At 44.4% G+C, this 21,628-nt stretch overlaps 1 protein-coding gene across 3 annotated transcripts in view; it reads right to left on the reverse strand.

Annotated features, from left to right (window-relative positions):
* Window positions 1-2,274: 2,274 nt before the first annotated feature.
* ArfGAP1 (ADP-ribosylation factor GTPase-activating protein 1) overlaps window positions 2,275-21,628 on the reverse strand; it is a 65,249-nt gene continuing 45,895 nt past the window's right edge. For 2 of the 3 annotated variants that reach the window (XM_037415210.2, XM_075873806.1), the window contains exons 12-13: window positions 11,573-11,686; window positions 2,275-7,498 (exon numbers count right to left, since the gene is read on the reverse strand). In XM_037415210.2, coding sequence (XP_037271107.2) covers window positions 7,093-7,498; window positions 11,573-11,686 — 520 coding nt within the window. In that variant the 3' untranslated portion in view covers window positions 2,275-7,092. The remainder of the gene's footprint in view (window positions 7,499-11,572; window positions 11,687-21,628) is intronic. The other variant, XM_037415211.2, reaches the window with a different exon arrangement.

The raw sequence follows: 21,628 nt of genomic DNA on the forward strand, positions 1-21,628 counted from the left end.
AAACAGCCATTGTTACGCAAGCACAGTCGTTTATTTTCCAATGGCATGATTGAGGCATGTACAGAGAACCCAAAGCAGGCTAGCAGTTCGGAAGGCAATGCACACAAGTACCGATTATGCTGTTGAAGGCGAAGCTCGAGCGTCCTCCAACTTTATTGATTTAAAGGCAAATACTAGCCTGCCTTTCCATCTCAGTAGAGTAGTATTAGTAATTGGGCCAATTCATTGCACTGGCCCAGTAGATTTAGAGGCCTACAGGACATTGCCAGGTAAATCAGTCATAATCAATTAGTAGTCTTGCTATGAAAACGATGCTGTGTGTGTGTGTTGTGTGTGTGTATATATATATATATATATATATATATATATATATATATATATATATATATATATATATATATATATATATATATATATATATATATATACACGCGCGCACGCGCACACACACAATATCCTATATGTTCATAGTGAATTTTCATATGTTTAATAAAAATTTTAAAATATTTGATCCAGTGAAAGTTGCACCAAGACAAGTTGTTTGCCATGTACCACAAGGCCTCTTTGAGTTATGTTGTAATGCCCACCAATATATAGATTCTGCTGGTCGTTTAAATACCTTGACAAGTAGCGTTACCAGCATTCACAAATTTCTTGAAGATCAAAAGAACACTTAGAGAAACTCCAGTACAACTTCTGGTAGCGTCCATGAAATGAGATTGGTTTTTGAAATGGACTGTTCGGTTATAGCAAACCTGAATATAATGAATTACCTGCTATTAACAAATATTTGTGTCAAATGAGACTTGCAACACTTAACAACATGGCTTGCTTCTTTGCCAATGCCTCCTACAACTTCAAAAAAACAAATAATAAACATACAAGCTATGAATTGGCTTCAGACATAATAAAAAGAACACAAGATATAATAAAGGAAAACAGGTGGGATGCAGCAAGTCCTGTCTGTTTTACATTACTGCATCCTTTGTCCTTGTTGTGCTACTTAGTTACATTGAACGCATGGTTAGTTGGATACGATGTGCTATACTGTCACATTCATTCCAGCCGCCTAATGTACCCTATGTTAACTCATGGCACAGAAATGGCAGTGTTTGCGTCTTTGGCTGTGAGTGAAAAAGCAGCGTTAGCTGCGAGAGAAAACTCGAGTTGGAAGATGCAAATAGAAGATAGGAGCAGGAGGGCATTGGCACTTTGGTTTTCCTTGCAGCGCAGTTAAAGGTCTCCATCAAAAAGCGAAGGCAGGCTAGCAATTTGGAAAGCAACAATGTGTGTGTGTGCATGCAAATATTGCCATCACTTGGCCCTGCGACACTATTTGAACACTTATTTTTCATTGGTTCTGCTGGTGCTGTGGAATGCGCCGATATCATTGCACACATGGCAACGCCGAAATCGACGCTGTTATCATTTTGATTCACGGCACAATTTACCTTGATTTCAAACTACGGCGACACACATAGACTATTTTTGTTATGGGAAGCGACGTCTTGTCATGTGACGTGACAACAAACACCATTCGCTTTTGATTGGCTGTGGTAGCAATATTCACATGGTGGTAGCTAGGCCAAACGAGTGCTAAAAACAGAAAAAACCTTTACACTTTTTCTGAAAAGAATCATTCCTGTTTCGAAATGATGTATTTTCAGAACAACAAACACAACACTTAGCCTGCGAACAAGGCTATGGTAGCCACAACTAAAAGTGGAAACGCATGCCACGTTTTTAGAGAGCCAAAAATGCAACAGACGGTAGGTGCCAGCGTTGCCGTAGAACCCGTCTTGCATGCAAGCCGCGAAGTGACCACGCCCAAGGCGTTTGTGTGTATCTGACACAGAGCGACTGTGGGAGCGTCTGCTACCCGACGCACGCGGTTCACAGTAACTATGCTAACAATGCCATCAAAAAGAGCGGTAGCGAGTTATTGTGTGAAAGCCGCCACGAGGTGACATTTCCAGAATGTCTTTATGAGACGCGCGCTGTGACTGGAAGCGGTCTCTGACGTCAGCAGGCGAGTGGAATGTGAAAAAGAATGTTTCTCGTCGTCTGCTCGTGTTTTGAACTTTGAGGACTCATAACTTTTCCTTCTGTACACCAATTTCTATCATTCCCCCTGGCTATACCACTGGTACCACCGCTGGCTGCGCGAACTGACGGCCAGAATTAAAAACCATGACCTTATGCTCATCAGCAGAACACCACATCCAAAGAGACAGCAGGACAGGCTGCCAACAACTCCACACAGGGTCCTTTGAGTATATATAATATACGCATTCGTTTTCACTTTATTATGGCGTCAACAGCATCAGCAAACAACGCTGATCTTACAAAGCTCGTGAAACGTCGACAGCCAGGGCGGAGGACTAAAAAGTAAACAAGATGTGGCCCAACAGCAGTAGAAGTAAAGATTTAAAACAACACAGTTGGCTTAAATGAGCTTCAACAGTCCACAAAATGGAATTTATCGGTTTGCAACATACACCAAATTGTCAATGTTCACTCTTTTTCTCACAGGAATTGGGGTACTGCCTGAGAAGTAATAAAAGCAAAGTAACGAGAAACAAAAATGAAAGTATCTCTGCCCTTTAGAAATGGCCGAGCTTGCAACGTGCATTTGTAATCTCGATTCATCTTTTTCCCAGGAGAAGTTATGCCGATACTTTTAATGCTTGATCTGTATTTTATATCTAAAATTATAGCAATTTTAAAGCAACAGAGCAAGCATCGCTTCACACAGCCAACAAACCCAGAACTGCATTTTTCGTGTTGTCAGGAACCTCATATTGTAGTCTTTACTTGATCGACGTGTTACATCCATGATGCTCTCTTGCAATCATCCCTACAGACTTGTTTCAGGCATCTAGCACAAACTCAAACTGTTCAGCATAAAGGAAATAAGATGGTCTTCATTATTACTGAAAAATCCGTGGCCTACGAATCTTTGTAAGACTTTTTTGGCATTGTGATTTGCTGTCGTAATGTGAATCGCAGAGTTAATTGATTCATTACAAGTGGCACAAAAGAAAGCCCTTGACATCAAGCAACCGACATGGCACCACCTAAAGCCTTCAGTTTGTAGACAGTGAAAAGGTTTGTGCTCAAATTATTGTGCTGAGTAAAAAAAGAGAAAGAATTTGACACCCCTGAAACTTTAGTAAACCTGCACAAATCACATCAAACGTTTTTGTACTGCTAACAGTCAATACAAATAATGATCTATGAGCTTTTGAGAAAGACAGTACCATTTCACAAATGGTCCACCATTTTTTAGAGAAGTTAGCCAGGAAATAGAATGAAAGCCAACTGAATGCCTTCATTGTAGGTTTTCCTTGCAGAAAATTATCTGATACCTCCCACGGCCAGGTGTAAGTGGTACGGAGGCAATTGCAAAGCCGCAGTGGGACACCACCAGTACTAATTTTTTGATTATCTTCAAATAGACGACCTTGAACGTAGTACATCTTTTATCATAGCCGTAAACATGACAAGTTGAGCTTGGAAAAGCAAGCTCGATGCTCCGGTTTAGACGTGAACGGTGCCACTCCAGTAGTTTGACCTTTATCACAAGCACATTCAATTTTCGTGAACAGTTCAAACATCCAGATCTAGCCTCGCTAAGATATGCCCAAGAAGGTCCGGCATTCCACAACATTTTAATAAAAGCTCTGACGAGACGTAAAAGATACCTCGCCTCCTCGGCAAAAATATTTGATGTTGATGCGTATTCCTTCTCCACCACAGTGCTGGGAGGAGGCAGCATTTTTACACTAGCTGTCAACAGAAGAGAAGCAAAAATAAGAGAAAGCCTCCTCACAGTTGGCACGATCACAGTTATGAACGTGCTCGGGCGATTGAGGCCCTTGCGAGCTGTACATTTTGGGCCACAACTTTGATATTCGAAGATGAAGTTGAAAAAATAAAAAAATTCTCTTCGCTGGGATCATTAAAAAAAATACAGGTCGAGTACAAGTTCAAGCCAAAGCTGCCTCACCATGCTACCATACCAGGGTTTAAGCAGATAAACAATCCGTCAACTTTTTCTCATTAAGTTTTCTTCAAAGGCTGCAGTTTGCGAGCACTCAAAACTAGGCACCTACAATCAAGACTTATCGCGTGCCCTTGTCATTTACATCGACTCGGAGATCAATTTCTTTGCTGAACCCTTTGAAAATCGTAGATCGTTGCCCGTGCAGCCACCCGCTCGGCTCGGATTTCGAATGATTGCAATGTTGCAAATGTGAACTGCTTTGACGGGTTCACAAATTACAATTATGCGTGAAAGTGCAAATCCAATACGAAAATGCTATTTGGAAAGCAACCGAGGGTTTGCTACAATAACCACAAGGCACTACGAACAGGGTTGCCATTGGTGGCTGCTTTTCGACCAGTTTGGTGACGAAAATTTTCAGTTGGTGCTATGGCTTTTTACTGGCTACTTCTAAATTTCTGGTTTTACTTCAAAAAGATTCATTTATTCATCATTAGGAAAGAAAAGACTCTGTTCATGTTACAGTACTACTCCTGTTCTATATGGCTACCAATTCGGCAACAATATTAAATGACGTGGCTACTTTGGCTACAGTTGCCTCGAGTTCTGGCGCCTCTCCGATTCTACCCAACGGCAACCCTGACTACAAAACATCAAGAATCATTCTTCACTAGCAACCAGCAAGCACAAGATAGACCCAAATCGCACCACTGCGGACTAAATGTAGGAAGAAATACAATTTCGAACTAAACAAGGACGAACCCACAGGCAAAGCTTTGAAAAAAAAAAAGTAACGTCATTAGAACCTAAGCTCGCCAGGGTCACAAATGCTCTACACTGTCTTAGAAGGGGGCCTGCCATAAATGGTTCTTCTGGCTGACGTGCTCACCTATGCGGACTCAAACTTTGCACAGAGCTAGCATCGTGTTTATTCTTTAGGATAATAAGGTGCTCCATATGTGCACAAAAAGCCGAAGCACCAATCGGAATCAGAGAAATTTGCAACATATTGGCCATGAAAGGTCCATTTGTACCATGAAAATATGAACTGGTACTTGAACTGAATTTTATAAGTACGGTTTTTAAATAGTGATTGACATCATGAGCCTACCAATAAGAGAACCTAACTACAGTGTTTCAAAAAATATTACCATGAGCCCTATGCTAAGTTTCTAGATTTATATCGCAATATTCAGGCATTCAACTGATAAGAATGAGAATTTCGGCTTTGCAGGTTTGATAAGCTGCCTTAATGCTCTATATATCGTTCGTGTATATCAGAAATGCAGTCCGGTATCAGTAATGCTACACACCACATTAAATAAAAAATCATGGCCATGCAGACATAAAACTAAGCGTAATTTCACACTCCTGACAATAGGCGGCATCTTGCTCTTTTATAAAAAAAGAAAGTGCATTTTGCCGGACTTTTTCAGAGGGTAACTGTTACTATATTCCAGACAAAATAGGAATTTATATAAACGACTAATCACACACATGATACTGCATGAGGAATAAATGAAATGCCATCTTTGCACAAAACCTGTGGATAAGCTAGCACCTTCACCAGGAAAGCCACTGATATATCAGCTACTTTTTACGAGCAACGCTCAATATCATCGCAGATCTAATACATCTGAACATAAGCTACTATTTGTATGACACACACAGCTTTAAATCAGGCAAGATGTCTAAGCATAATTGATCTGAACGACGCTTTTGTCTTCGAAAATATCGATTAGCCACTTTGGCAAAGTTGTTCTCTGGACAAGATCTATGAATGAGGCACTGCACTGGCGCACCTTCTTGTTTGCCATAAATCCACAGGAGTTCAAATGAACCAGTGCCATGCAATGTTCCACCATTTTCAGACCGATTAATGACAACTTACAATTTTTTTTTTACAAGACTACCAAACACAGCCTTGTTACATGAAAAAGTCTTGGACCCTTTGTAGTATGTATCAATACCAGCGTGGGACAACATTGCATGTTAGCTGCTTGTTACGATGGTTGATGCAATCAACGAAAGATGTCAGGTTCTCAGTGCAAACGATTAGTACATTCAGAGTACAAGCCTAAACACAAAGGAAAGTGAGAGAGGGTGGCCACTTTTAATCAACATGCTAAAAAACTAGAACTGTTAAGGAAAGAAGCATTTGACAGAAAAGGCATTTGAGACGAATTATGTTAAAGTGTCAAAAGCAAGTTTTAGAAGCAGTTACTGTGGGCTTTCCGAAATACATTACAAAAGCAAACAGTGGTTAAATCATGTTGTAATAATTTTGATGTGCTCACAATATTTGCCACTTTTTTTTAATCTTGTTGGCAAATCACCGACAGCAATAGATAAGCTCTTAGTTGTTATACAGTGAGGGTTCAGACGTGAAAACTTGCTCCCAGACCTCAGCAAGGCAGGCTGAGCAGAGACAATACTACGATACAGATGTGCAGCGTAACTGCTTCCTGACAAATATTTAAAATGAGCAAACACAGACAATTTTAAAAGCATGGAATCTTGGCAGCTCCAGTGAGTGTGTACACCGGCACAAGTTCTCTTCTTTGCGTGGGCCCCGGTTTCTCGTAACAGAAATCAAAAGCATCTCATTCATACAACGGCACACAGTCGCAAACTTGGAAAACCTAGCCACAAGGCGAGAGACATCACAATTCAGAGTTTACTAGGCATAAAAGTGGCCCACATGTTACTTGCACAGCCCAACGAATGCCCTGCGCAGCACAGCCACACAGGCAAACTAGAGCCAAACGGTTTTCAGCGGAAACCGCATCACGGAGAGACCAACTACAGAGAAGAGGAACCATTGCGTGATCTTGAACTTTGAAAACTGGAGTCTCATTCTTGGCGGCGGACAGCGTCGCCCCCTGACCGCACCCCAACTCCTATCGTTGTGTTCAGAGCGTGGAGAGGAGACTGCCGCACACCACCACCACACCGGCACGATGACAAGCGCGTCATCGCTCGTTTTCGTTGACTTGCACACACCCCCACAGTCCGGTTCACCATTCATCGTCGGCAAACACATCCCCACCGATGACACACCGCACACTAGGGCAACATTCAAGCCATCAATCTGCTTTGGTGCTGATGCGCTGGTATCCTTTGGAGCCCGACGACGAATCCAGCTGCTCCCAGCCATTATCGTCGTCCCATCCGGAGTCCCAGTCGTGGTTCGCCGACGAGCCACCCTTGCCCGACGACTCCTCGCCGAAGTCGATGAGAAGTTTCTCGTCACCCTTCTTTTTGGACGAGAGAGATTTTGTTGGCGAGAGCTTTGACGTGGGCGACTTGGCGGACAAGCTTTTACTGGAGCCTTGCTTCGTGGAGGTCGAACTCTTGGACGCGGACGCCTTGGCCTTTGAAGACGACTTCTGCGACGGAGATGATGCGGAAGTCACGGGCTCCCAGGCGGCGTCCCCGGCCTCCCAATCGTTCCAGTTGTCGTTTTCATGGTTCTTGGGCTGTGCAGGAGAACTGAACGAGAAAGGCACCAGAAAATATAGGAGACACTAATGACTGATTGTGGCTAGCAAGTGTAACTGCCTCATGCTGCTAACTATGTTACCTGACAAGTTTAGTTTTATATCAATATTTATAAAGCAATCCCTTTATGCACCACGTTGAAGGTGTGTAAAAGTAACAGCAACTGTGCACGCATGGCCCTTTTAGAGGAACCCCACAACTTTGCACGTGGTCTCAATGGAAGCATTTTCAGCTACAGTCCATAAAGTAAAAAGTGAAATCACACTGCAAATTCTTCCTCACTTGCTGATTCACTATTTGACTTTGGCAAACTATGGGCAAATGACATGATAAACTTAAACCATCTTGTAGAGAGCAGAGAGTCTGGACCAGGCATTAAACAGGCAGTCCATATGAGTGTACAATGGTATGTAAATTCTTTCCCAGGTATGCCATGAGCTTACAAAAAAAATTTGTTAGTCACTACCAAAATTTTGAAATTTGCCAAATCAACAAGAGAATTAAAAGCTGCGTCATAGTGGAGGACTCCAGACTCCGTTCAACCAGCTGAAGTTCTTTAACGCGCACCTAAATCTTTGATAAACCCCACCAGCAAATTTGCATTTCGCCGCATCCACCAAGGCAGGGATCCAACCGTCAACCTGTTTCAGTTGTTTATAAAGTCACAGCCACTAGTCTACCTGTAGCAGGCCTGTTCATTATCCACTGAAGGTCATGTGTTCTCATTTATCTTTCCTTGCAGACAGCTAATGAACATGGACATGTGAATGATTATAGCCAAATAACTGAGGATAAAGCTGTTGAAACAATGAATGCACTCTCTCCCATTTCAACTAGCAAAAAATAAAATCATACACAATGGCGATCAAGGAGAACAAGCAGCACATTTTCATGCCAAATATCATGTCAGCATATCTACAGCTATGATTGTATTTTAGGGCACATGGAAAAGGGGCCTTGTACACCTCCATACATTGTGCCATATCCGATACCTTCATATGTATGTGTATGTATGTGTAAACGGACGAAGATTAAAGGTAAAGAGCCGACCGACCCATTAACGGGAAACCCTTCCTTTACGCACGCCGCACGCCGACCGACCCATTACGGGGAAACCCTTTCTTTACGCACGTTGTCACGGACTCTCCCGGCACCGCGGCGACAATCTTGGGTGGGCCGACACACGTCGAGAACTGAACAGCACGCGATAAGAACCGTATGTGGACGTACACGGACAGTTGGTTTCGTTCTCAGTGTTGACAGTGGTTCTTCCTCTTTTTTACTTTTTCTTTTCTTTCTTTTTCTTTTTCGTTTTTTTTCTCCCCCTTTTTTGTTTTTTTTTCTTTTTAGTTCCCTCTCACTCTCGCAAACATCTTTCAAGGCGAGAGGGACGCGGCAGCAACGAAGTTTGGAAGTTCATGTCAGTATAACTCATCCCCTGATGAAGGGAGGACCCCTCCCGAAACTGTTGGGAAATAAATATATTTATCCTTGTTGACAACGCTCTCGTTGTGCCATATCCCATATATATATATATATATATATATATATATATATATATATGTTGGTAGGATAATTTCGAGAGGGTAACTATGACATTCCCCTTAATTATTAACTTACAGCTTACATTACAGAAACATTGCAGCAAAGTTTTTCGAGTCAACAGAAAGCTCAAGTTTGTTTTAAAACGACCAGGAATGAAAGAATGCGTGAATATAAACTGATCTGAAGTCCCTGCTATTCAGTTCAGATAGGGCTAGAGAATTCACCACACGAAGTTGTCAATTCTTTTGTTTTTTTGTTTCACTGGAATGTAGAACTAAATAAATAAAGCTCATCTAAGCTACCTCAGCGCTTATATAACAGGGTAGCCACAGAACTATAATGTCCCCGTTCTGTGCACGAGAGGTCTAATAGAACTACCGCAGCCTACTGTGTGTATTCACACTTGAAAGGGCAACAAGCAAACAAAAATCGTGTGTCATAGAACTGCTTAAAAACGAAGGGTAACACAACCATGACCCTGCTCACTCCGCTGTTTGCCATTTTACAAACCCTCTACATTCTCCATTAAAAAACACCTCCAGCTGCCAAGTTATTGAGTCTGACCCAGATCCTACCACTTTGGTGCAGTTTCTGGTGACCCAGGCCACAGAGTGCCGCACCCATGTTGATAGTGGATGCCCCCCGAGGCTCAGTCAATATACGAAGGACAAAAACATGTCAGTGTGTGACCGTTGGCTTCTTTTCAAGGAGCCAGAAGCACTTAAACGTTGCTTTGAATACAGCGTTATCAGTAAGACCACTGGCTGAAGATTAAGGTTAACAGACCACGGTTTATCTGCATTCTAGTTTATCTTAGAAGCTTTCCCCCGCAAGTTTGTTTGAGATGAAACATCTCTCAGCCTAAATAGCACTCAAGTGCGCTGTTGTCAAACACAAAGAAGAAGAAGCATTTATCCTTATAGTCAACAGCTACGTTCCCAACTAGATGGCTGGCAAGTAAATAAATCATTGCGTCAAGCAAAACACCATGACCACTAGGTCAAAGTGCATTACCTTAGATGACATATAACACTGCACATCATCAATAATCTCGTACCGAACTACTTGACCCTTTACTGCAGAGTGTCACAAATTCGCGATATACCAAAAAACTTTGAGCAAGCAAGTCACGAAATGCGTGCCGCCATTAATGCCAGCTGTCAAGTACTCACGGGCAACGTAGCTTTCAGCATGCCAAATCTAGCCTTGTCTCGTCAAAGGCACTTTATGCTGGAACCATTTCTTTTGAAGTAGATGGCAGAGAGCACGAAGCGCAAACAACAGCTATCTCTTCTTTGTTCTTTCTGGCCCGAGAAACGCAAGTTCTATTTTCAATAATTCCGTTTATTTGGGGTGTACACACCCAATAGATGGCACAGCACGTGTTAGGTAGAGTCAAAGTAAGTTTTTTGTAGCAAGGTCCTCACCTTCTGTGGCACACAGAGAATTCACAGCACACATTAAAGTATGCATTCCAGTTGCTTTTGCATAATTGAACTGCAGAATCATTTAAAGCTTGCTATTTAAAACTGGAAAATGAAAACATTATTTTGTTTAGCAGTTTCATAATTGAGGCATTAAAGGATTGATGTGCAATTTCTTTTTGCAGGCACTAGTCAAAAGCAATCAGTTGCTCTAGCATTAGCCGATAATGAAAAGCGTATGATCTGAACATTTTGTTTAGGATTATCACCCTTAAATGCATTCAATTTACAACCCCTACGTTAGCCTGTGGGAAGTGACAGGTCAAGGACACAAAAAGAAATGCCCCTAAAACGGAATTCCGCGGATAAATGCTCCAATCAGAGGAGCTGCCTCTTGCCCTACAGGGATGCTGAAATCTTGAATCACCTAAAGCTATCTTTTCCCACAGAAATAGCACACCTTCTTATGTTCAGGTTTCCTGAATAGCATGCGTGCAGTGGCAGCAATGTGACATTTTTCGGTTACACAGATGCCGAGAGAGTTGCGATGCAAGCACAACTTGACAAAACCGTACTGAGCATGTGATGCCCCGCAAGCCACACACGACTCATACTCCTGGTAAAGTATCAAGAAAACTTTTTTTTTGTGCACGAGATCTGGGAAACACTTCTCTGAACATGAAGTGCATAGAAATTAAGCACAAATGTTTTTTTGTGCAAAAAACGTGCCCCACTCCGTGGCAGCTTCACAATGACAAGAAAACTTGGAGTCTTACAATGTGTTCTTGCCTAGCTTCCTAGACAAAAACACAAATAGAAGAGGTTAGATATGCATAACTACTATAATAGCAGAACATATATGACATCTAGAGCGTTTATCAGCAGCACACTTCCCCCCTTCTTAGGAACATCACCAAATTGGTAACAGCCATTTACACGCGCACGTAGAGTTAGGAGCAGCGCACACTTAAGGTAAGGCACAGCAGCGAGTAGCGAATAGCTCGGGAAGCTTTTACATGCAGGTTTAAAACACAGAGAAGGCACGCAATGCGCAGCGAGAGATCGAGGAAGGGGCCACGAGACATGGCTGCCGCACCTAGAGCCACTGTTGCCGGCCGACCAGTTCCAGCCTTCCTCCTCTCGTTCGGGGCTGAACGGTCGGTCGTGCTGCTGCAGCAGCGGAGTGTCACTGCAATCCGGATTCTGGCTCCTGCGGGAGACGGGACACAAAGACGCGCAACATGCAGCAGACAGACGAGGACAGAAACAGAAGACGACAAGAGAACGTGAGCTTGGGCATGTTGGTACACCACATTAACGCCTGCAACGCACAAAAGAAACAGGACAACAGGGCTCACTGCAAGAGTTGGTTCGTTAGTACAGGAAAATAGTTATGGCGCTAAGAAAGAACGGGGAAGAAGTGTCAACACAACACTACAAACACGGACGGCAACTTCAAATCGGTCGATAACAAAAACCAAGCTTACCTACAGACGCTGTTGCACAAGGTAATCTAATTGCAACATGTGTGTACTAAGAATACATATCGACCCAGTGATGTAGCTTGATTGTACAGCTCAGGTCAATGCAGTTTCCAGTGCATGTCCTTTAGAGCCTGTCAGATCACTAGGGAATGTTTATTTGTAACAACATACCGTGTTGCAATATCTTTAATAACACTTTTTTGTTTGACAGCAGATATAAATGAGTGTGGTTTCGGTTTATGAACAGTTAGAAGCTGGTGCCCATGTTTGTCATTTTGTGTATTTTTTTGTTCCCATCTTTTTAGTGCCACAGTTATTTTTTGCGGGGAACAAAACAAAGCAGCATGACACAGAGTTAACTTCCAACAAAGGATTAATTTTCTAATGTTCTGATCTTGTACATATGCACACGTGTGTACTGCCACCTAGTCTTTATATTTATTCATACTGCTTCGTAAAATAGAACGTCTGTTGGAACTCGGCGCAGTGCACATGTCTTGCCATCGTGTCTTGTTCCTCTTGCGCGCTATAAGTGTTGTTAATATGAAGGCGACGAGCACACGGGAGCCACAGAACAGGAATAGCGAAGGCAGTGAAAGCTGCAGGCTGCAGTTAGGGACGTCGTGAAAATACAGGACAGTTCACCACGTGACCTACTGATAGTACAACTACAGCACGACCTGGGTGCAGTGGTATCACACACACAAACTAACAATTTTCGTGTCTTTTATCACGCACACAAATAAAAAATTTTTAGTGCCAAAACAACCACGTGATTATGAGGTACGCCATAGAGGCAGACTCTGGAATATTTTTGATGACCCGAGGTTCTTTGAAGTACACCTAGATATGACCATGCTAGAAGTTTCACATTTTGCTCATCATTTCCAAACTATGATGACTGATCACTAAGAAAATTAAAAAAGATAATGCATAACGAGCACTGTGAAGATAAAAAGCTACAGCGTTACTCTCCCTTTGTGGAAACAAGGCTCTGCATATTATTTCAGCATGGTGACATCGGATTTATTGCAAGTTATACCTTACCTGACTGCGTAGTCTTATTCCTTCGTTCATCCACGCAAGTTGGCTGAACTTCCTTCGGGGACCATCAAGCCGAAGGAAGCTCATGTACCTTGGACAACGTATCCATTGTGATTACGCGCAAGGGGGTCATCAAACTGTGAATCATGCTCTTTGTCCAGCGTGACAATGGACTTAAGATAGACGCTTTCAAGTGAAACATCGTTTCGTTATCCCCACTGCTAGGGTAAACAAAAGAGCTGCTCGTGCAGTGGATAATGAGGTAGACTGCAAGCGAAGAAAAACATTTCTGAACAAATTTTGTAGGGGGTATGCCAATAGGACGACGAGATGCCGGGACATTGGCTCTCCCACGCGTGGCCTACCTGTGGCCCTGCAAGGGGACTGCTAAAAACACGATATTCCAATTCATTTAGTTTTTTGCAATTAGTGAACATATTCTCTAAATTGTGAAACAAACCAGTGCAGAGCTAGGGCATGGACAAAGAAAGAAAGACACCACTACATTTATCTATATTGCGAATGTGCACAGCGTTTCTTTAACAATGCTGCACAAACAATCAGATGTTTTCAATATTTGGATGCATCTTCAAACTGTAGAAAAAATACTGGCATGAAAACTATGCTGGATGTTATTTACTATATAGCTTCTTATTGCTTTCGCTATCCAGGTAGTTCGAGGCGCTGATTTTCATGACTCACTCGATAGTTTGTTCTGCACAATCAGCAGCTGCACATGCAAATGCAGCCTGAGTACATATGCCTGGCACTTTTATCTTTTCCTATATAGAAAATCAACATCACCACAATAAACCTCATTACTGTCGTACACCTCCCAAGTCTCGTACTCTGTCACAATTTCGTGGTAATGTTTAACGTCGGCAATGCCAGGTAACATAAGGACAGTCATAACATTGGACAGAGACATGCCTGCCAGTCCTAAACCCCCCCTAAATGTCGTCTTTTTTATGCATTTAACATTAATGTAAAAGTTTGTATGAATTTGAAAGCTTGTGTCAACACTATTTCTTTTAATGTAGGGGGAATGAGGGATATGCAACTTTACAATGTGGTCACCCACAGAATACAAGGTCTGATGTTATTTGCCATTTGTCGCAGCTTGATAAGAAACGTAACAAGCTTAGCATGCCCAACACTATGTTACATGTTTTCTGACCCCCAAAACTTGAAGTTTGACTCCCGAAGATAATTTTTTGAGTTCTAAGCAAGTAACGTCTGGCAGCATGTTGTGCACCAAAAAGGAGTTTATTCACCACTCGGTTTAAAGTAATGTTCAAAGTGCAGTTCCAGCAAACTGGAACCAAAAAATTACACGTAGCGATAATGTGCTGAACAAAATGTTATGCGCATTGTCCCAGTTGCTGCAGCTAATGTAATGCAGCCGACAGAATGCATTACAGGCAGAGGCCACCAACTAAATGCACATGTTTGAAATTAAACCACGTTGTGACGCTGGGTATAGCTCCCTTCCCTTGTAGCATAGCTCAAGATATGTCTAATGTTTGGTAAGCACTACCCAATTCGAGCAAGATGATATTGCTTCCTGAAAATTTTCGAAACTTGCTTGGCAGGGCAGACAACATACGCATAAACTAGTGCAATACTAAGTGCACTGGTGACGTGAAACGATGCCAACGAATGTGTTAGAGGTATTGTGCTGTCTTAATAATAAATTGGGTAAGTCGGTATTGAAGCCAGGAAATAAATATGTTTGAATAGCAAGTTACCATTGTCAAAGAATACAAGTACCCATGCTTCATAACCTCCACACAATTCAGAATGCCAAGGGAGCATAATCAATTTCAGCAAAGGCCAAGTAACTCGACACTTAACACATCTGTGCGTTGGTACGCTGCTTCTGTCGCTACAAAACGAGCTCATATAGCACTGCCTTTATTAAAAATAATAGCATAACATTTAAAAATCCTAGAAAGAAACTTTCACGAAATGTTATTAAAAGACACTCAAAGCCCACAATGTACTATGAGTTAGCATCAGAGTGTCTAGATATTTCAAATAAGCCAACAAGCCTATATAAGCAGCTGGACGCACAAATTCTGTAGAAATATTGCTCACAAAGTACAACAGCTGGTGTTGAAGAATGAAAATTCTGACAATAGAGTTGAATAGCTGCTAAGTAGCATGTTGAAACATGGACAGTTGTCATGCAAGTTTTAGGGTCACCTCTATATTTAACGATCTTTATGAACCTCCAAGGAACAATTTAGCAATTGTTTCAGTTCTTTCCAACTCACGTGCCCTTTCATTTATGTTCTACCACCACAGCCAACTTCCAAGAAAGTTCATTATCTTGACATGAACCACGTGCCAGACGTTTTCTGTTTTCGGCAAGTGTTGTTCCTAAAGTTGGCTGTTGAATTACGCATGTATTTGGGGCATCAGAGAATATTTCAACCTAGGCCCCATGCCGTACACATTTCTTTCCTGTCTGAACAAGCATTGCCCTTACGGTGCACTGGCCCAAAGTTAAGAAGAAAACTTGTCCCCTACATATTCACTCGTTAAATGCACTAGGATTTGCGAAAGCTGAAACGTTGCCCTACATTGACATAGGCTGCATCTACTCATGGAACAAGTATGACATGATTACAACTGTTAAGCAATAAGCGTTGACCATCTTGATTACCTGCTGCATCAGGATTAAAACACAAAAGCCATATGGTCAACGTCTTGAATGTGTGCAGTGGGCTACAAAGGTCACCTTAATAGTGCATTCCCAGTTAGTAAACCTATAAACTTCGTTACCAGGGAGCACAAGCACAGTGCACGAACATTCGGTAGCTGGACGTGAAACTCGCTACCTATTCCTCAGCACTAAAAACAATCCACAGCCAAGAAGGGAAATGAGGCCAACGCACAGCATATGGTAACGATTCGACAATATTTCTACGGTCACGGGGAAGCCTTTCAGGCGTTCACATGCTCCCTGTGTCAACAAAAAGCCTATGACAACTCAACTGCACTCGACGGCAATGGAAAGAACACAATTTTCGAGAAATTAAACAAGTGCTGTCTTTGACGGAGAGCCTCAACTACAAGATGTCATCACAGCTTCGCTATACGTGCGTGCACACATAGTTCTCTCCTTTGAACGAAGTATTCAAGATGGATGTGTCGCAACCGAACCTAGCAACTGTTATAGACACTTCTCGGGGGGGGGGGGGGGGGGGGGGGGGACTCACTTTGCATGGCGCCCTACCCTGCAACCTTTCTTCACGGCTGCCGCCTTGGTCGGTTCTTGAAGAAGAAGCGAGTGCTGGCCGATGCCGGCATTCTTGTAGAGCCACTCCATAGTCCGCGGCCGACAGCTGTTACACAAAAGCTGCGCGTCTGCTAACGAAGGCGCGCTTTTCTTCGCCGCGTCTGTTTTCCCAGCGGCCGCTCCTCCGAAAAAAAGGGAAAATGCGCAGCGGCGCAGAGAATGATGACAACAAACCACACGGCTGCAGGGAGCGGATATATATCGCGCACACGAGAGACGCGCGTGGTGCTCGAAGAAGCAGCGGCCGTCTGTTATCGGGAGGACCCGACCATCACGAGAGCGACGGATAATGCTGCGGCAGAGGAGGAGGAAGAAGAAGAAGAGGACGACGAGAAGAAGGGATGAGCCTTCCGAAGACGGCGACAACGCAGTTTAGACGGAGAGCCGCAGCGGATCGATGGGCGATTATCCCCGCGACGGCTAACATCCCACGCAGATCCGCTTCCCTCCGATTCCGCGCCTCCTAAAAATAGCAGACGATCGCACGACGCAGACGACACAAGTTGACGGTGGCAGCGTTGTAACAGACTTCTGCCTCGCTGCCGCTTTGATGAAGATCGGCTGGCACCACACACACAGCACGAGAACACAAAAACGAGCGCGGTCAACGCGCGCTAATAACGCGGAGGCGACTAGCACAAAACAAACGACGAAAAGGGGTTGCTCTCCGCCGTCTTCGATGCTCGTTGTCGCACCGGAAGCCCAACTGTCAAAAACAACACTCTCGTTCCAACATGGCCGCGCCCTGACGTTAAAAAATCCACGCGTCGTCTGCAACGCGAACCGGCTGCGGAAGAAGCGCGCGCTTGTCTCCGACTTCGGCACACTAGCAGACGACTTCGCGCAGCGTACGCGGTAACGCCAGCGCGTTGTGCGTCAGCCGACGGTGAGCAAACTGAAGAACAGTTGGACAAAAGGCGAGCGCCGACGCATATCTTGGCCGACGCCCGCCTACACGCCGCCGCCAGCGAACAGGCGAGAAACGCGGAGGGGGAACGCGAGCGGCAAGGTAGACGGATGGAAATAAAAAAGCATAATATTATAGAGAGAGAGCGAGAGAGCGGGCGCGCGTAAAGCTCCTAGAAGGCGCGCAGAGAAAAATAAAAAAAGTACCTCCACCGGGAAGAACGAACACGTTGGTTCAAGAAAGGCGCAACGGAAAAAAACAAGAAACAACGCGCCGGGGAGGGACCGGCGACTCAGCGGCGCAGTTCCGCGACCGGTCGCCAGAGGTCAAAGCGAAACAAGTGAAAAAAAAAAAAAAAACACGAGAAAACTAAAGAGCATAACGAGTAATAATACCAGAAGGAAAGAAGGCTAACGACGCGCAGCCTAGCCACACGAGAGACAGACAGACCCCCGGGGGAAACAACCCGTTCTCTCGCGTTCCTAAAATATAGAAAGAGGGAGGCATTTCCTCGAGCTTTCTTTTCATTCTTCGTTGCGTTCGCGCAACTCCTCAAAAGTCTCCTCCGGCAGATAACCGAGTGCCCTCTTTACTAATTTTAATTCTTTTCCTGCGTGGCGTGTCCAGGGACGTACACGTGCAACTAGATACGTTACTACGGCAAAAGAAACGAGAGCTATACGCCAGAACCGACTTGCCGGCATCGAAACCAGCGCAAATCTGACAGAACCAGACCACAGTGATCCGGGTTGTAGTTTCGTTGATGCTTCTTCTAGGTAACGTCCGGCTTCAATGACGACGAGAAGCAGACGACCGGCAAACACAAGATGGCGGCCGCACGAAAAGCGCGCGAGCCCGTCTAATTCATCCGACTTCGCGACAGCGGCCCTCGTTAATTAGGTAATGCGAGCGGCCACGGCTATTAAAGAAACTGCCCGCATGAGCGCATCTTTTTTACTTTCCTTGTTTTGATATTCGACGCGGCCTTTCAACGCCTGGGATGGGTTGTCGGAAGCTACAGGCAGCTTGCCAGACACAAGCGGCACGCAAAAAAAAAAAAAAAAAAAAAACAAGAGGCAACAGATACGGCTGGGAAGTCCTTCACCCCGCGTTATTTTCGAAACCAAATACTGCTTCCTGCTTCAATGTGCAAGTCGCGTCGACAAGCGCATTCCAGTGGTGATGCGTCTGCGGGGTTGTGCCGGTCTCAAGGCGTTGGGGCAACACGCAATTCTGTCGCACTTTTTCCTTCAAACAGGGTTCACAAGCATTGTGTTTGTTCTTTGAGAAGAGTGCAGACGGAAGACAAACAAGAGTGAACCCGGCGCGTTTTTAACTTCGGTGGTCACGCGATAAAACGACAACTGACCCCGCCCGATGGTGCAAGTTCACAACTCTGGTCGTCGCGTTCTGGAACGATTTCGGGCGATTGCTTTAGGAAACGACCGTCTTCGCTTATCTTGTACGTCACGCAACCCATGTACGCAAAACAGTTTTCGCGACGTTCCAAACAGGCCACCGCTGGTGGTCAGGATTCAAGGAAAATTCCCATAAGCACAACAGAGTTGCTACGTACAATTACCGTTTAAGGGTTCAGCGTATGCAAGGGCGAACAACGTCTACGGGCACAGAAAAAAAAAAGGGGGGGGGGGGGACTTTTAGTCTCTAAAATGTTTAAAACGAAGATTCCGATTACGCTCAACGCACCCTCCGAAAAGAGTATTAATGCAAAGGTGTAACTAGAATAACTGTTACTCTCTTTTTAAAGGAGGTAAAAATGAGGGAAGTTTAAAGGCTCGCCTTCAGGAGTTGGAACGCGAAAGCGATATCCTGTTACTAAGTGCGTACTTCAAACAATCAGTGCATGAAACCTCTAAGAACTTGCTAGGCACCCACTGCGTGGCCTTCAGGAAACAGCGTGTGTGCCTTTTGTAGTGGGCGACCCGCTTTAAAACACCAAGCCATTGTGATAACCACATTTTCTGACACCCTTTGGCAATGGGCGCTTGTACGAAGCAGTACCAAGCAATATTTCATATATTTCATATCGCATTGTGAAGCATGTATACAGGTGTTTGTGAAGCGTTAAGGTTAATTTTTCACTGCATTTCCAAGCGGAGGAAGTTCTTTTCCAACAGCACCTTGACTTGGGCGAGTCGGTACATATATACTCGTTTAGTCTTCAGCGCGAAATCGACGAAGACAGAGGAGACACAGAGACGAGCTGCTGTCTGTGTGCCTCCTTCGTCTTCGTCAATTTCGCGCTGATGCCTATCCAAGTTCTCTTCACTGTACTCGCCAAGAAAAGGCATGGTCATGCGGTCGAACATGCGCAAACGACCCTGGTTCGGTCCCCACTCTGACCCATGATCTTTTTATCATTTATTTTATTTGTATCGTGCTCGATCTCTCGCTCACAGCCAACGACGCCGGAACTTCTGCGAACGCTGTCGCGTTAATAGAGACGTTTTAGTGCTGCGTACGTGGCGGCGTTGAGTATGCAAGGATGCCACGTTCTGCGTAGCACGCATGCACAGACCGCAACTCGCACGTATCGCGTTACGTACGCAGCCGCTACGTACGCACGCATGAGATGCGTGCGTGCGTACGTACGTACGTATGAGCTGATCGCGCCGCTCTCGAACAAGTTCGCGAAAGCGCGAAACTTCGTTTTGCAAAATGGCGGCATCGAAGGCAAGCACCGACCGGCTCTGTGGCTTAAAATATGGCCATAATCTGGCCATAACACTTGGATTGGCTCACATTGGCTGTCAACAACACGTACTTCTATTCTGATCTACCAGATGGCGCAACACGCTTCACGCTCGTTACGCACGCGGGTACTACGGCGTACTAAAAGCCGATTAGTGACAAACGACGCCACGTAACGCAAGGCGCTTGCGTGATGCGTACGTAGCACCATTCCGCAGTACTAAAACTCTCTAATATTGAACAGGTTGAGCCAGAACGACTACTCTATTAGGGTGTACAGTTCAAATGGCGAGTACTTTTCTTCAATTGAGCTAAGAACGAAAAAAAAACTGTCCCATGACGATTACTAGCTTCATAGATGGAGTAATGTCGAAAAGGTTGGTTTAGAGCAATTACTCCGTAAAAGGGTGTAAACTAACGGGTGTAATGATGTAAAGAGTGTAATGGTGTAAATGTGATTCAAGGGTGTAACGGGTGTAATGACGTAAAGGTGCACCCGGACGTTTAAAAAAATGGCAGCGATGTGGGCCTGCTAGTGCATGCTTGATTTCACCCTGCCGTGCGCGAGAAAAAGGGGCAATTTACCCGGTATTTAAAAGACGCTATTTAAAATGGCGCCTGTACGAAACGAGCGTGGAAGGAATTACGATTACTCTCTAACGGGTGTTACGAGAATGCATGGAGATGAGATGTTATCCAAATGCGCTCCTCATACTGAAGGCGCCACATTTTTAGCCCTGAGTTAAGGAATGAAAGTGCTTTGTGTAAGCAATCATGAATACAAAGATACCTGGACCGACAGCCAGGGAACCATTTTTTTTTTTAAATGTAAAGCAGTTTCATCCACCTTTTTCTAAACGTAGCATGCCATCGACACGCTACAAGAAGATCGACTGCCACACTTTTTCTCTGCAATCTTTGAGCCAAGTACTGTGCTGCCCATTGTTTTCCTCACCACACATGCTCTCAAAAAGTGCAGCGTCAGTACGATTAGCCTGAGCTGCAATATGATATTTGACAACGCATTGGCGAGAATCACATCGCGTTGAATAAAAATAAATGACCTCACGCTGTTGTGCTAGGTATCCCTGCATATAGCAGCCGGCCCTCCTCTTCTTTTTTTTTTTTAACATCAGCCGACCCTCAAACGCAAACATTCAAGACTTTCGCCATCAGAAAAACATTCTTCTTGATGCAACAGTTCAGGAAAGCAACCGTGAAGCACCGGCAGCCTCGAAAAAAAAAAAGAAATAGTACAATACAGTACGGAGCTACCATTTGGGAACGAAGCAAAGACACATTCCCTGGTACAACAATGAAAGGCGCGGCCGGAAAGAAAGTAAAACTGCACCGACGGCGGCCAAGCGTCGTTCGTGCTTCGAAAATGCCCGGCCCGGCTGTCGAACCAAACACGCATGCGCAAAGGGCGTGCTCTAGCGCATAGAATGCGCGTTCTACGCCCGTGCTCTCGTGCGTGCGTACTATATATGCGTCCTTCAGATCTGGTTACGCCCACGTTTTCTCCTGATGACTTCATCGCGCGCACTCGGTCTCTCTCTCTCTCACTATACGGCGTCGAAAATAAAACAAGTTCACCTAATCTCAATAAGACAAACAAAAGAGACGCCACGCCACACATCTCCGACACGCACGAAAGGCCGCTCGTAAGGAAACCGGCCACTTCCCTCCCCCACCCTCTTC

This window comes from Rhipicephalus microplus, chromosome 9 (genome assembly GCF_043290135.1).
Source record: "Rhipicephalus microplus isolate Deutch F79 chromosome 9, USDA_Rmic, whole genome shotgun sequence".
Classification (NCBI taxonomy): domain Eukaryota; kingdom Metazoa; phylum Arthropoda; class Arachnida; order Ixodida; family Ixodidae; genus Rhipicephalus; species Rhipicephalus microplus.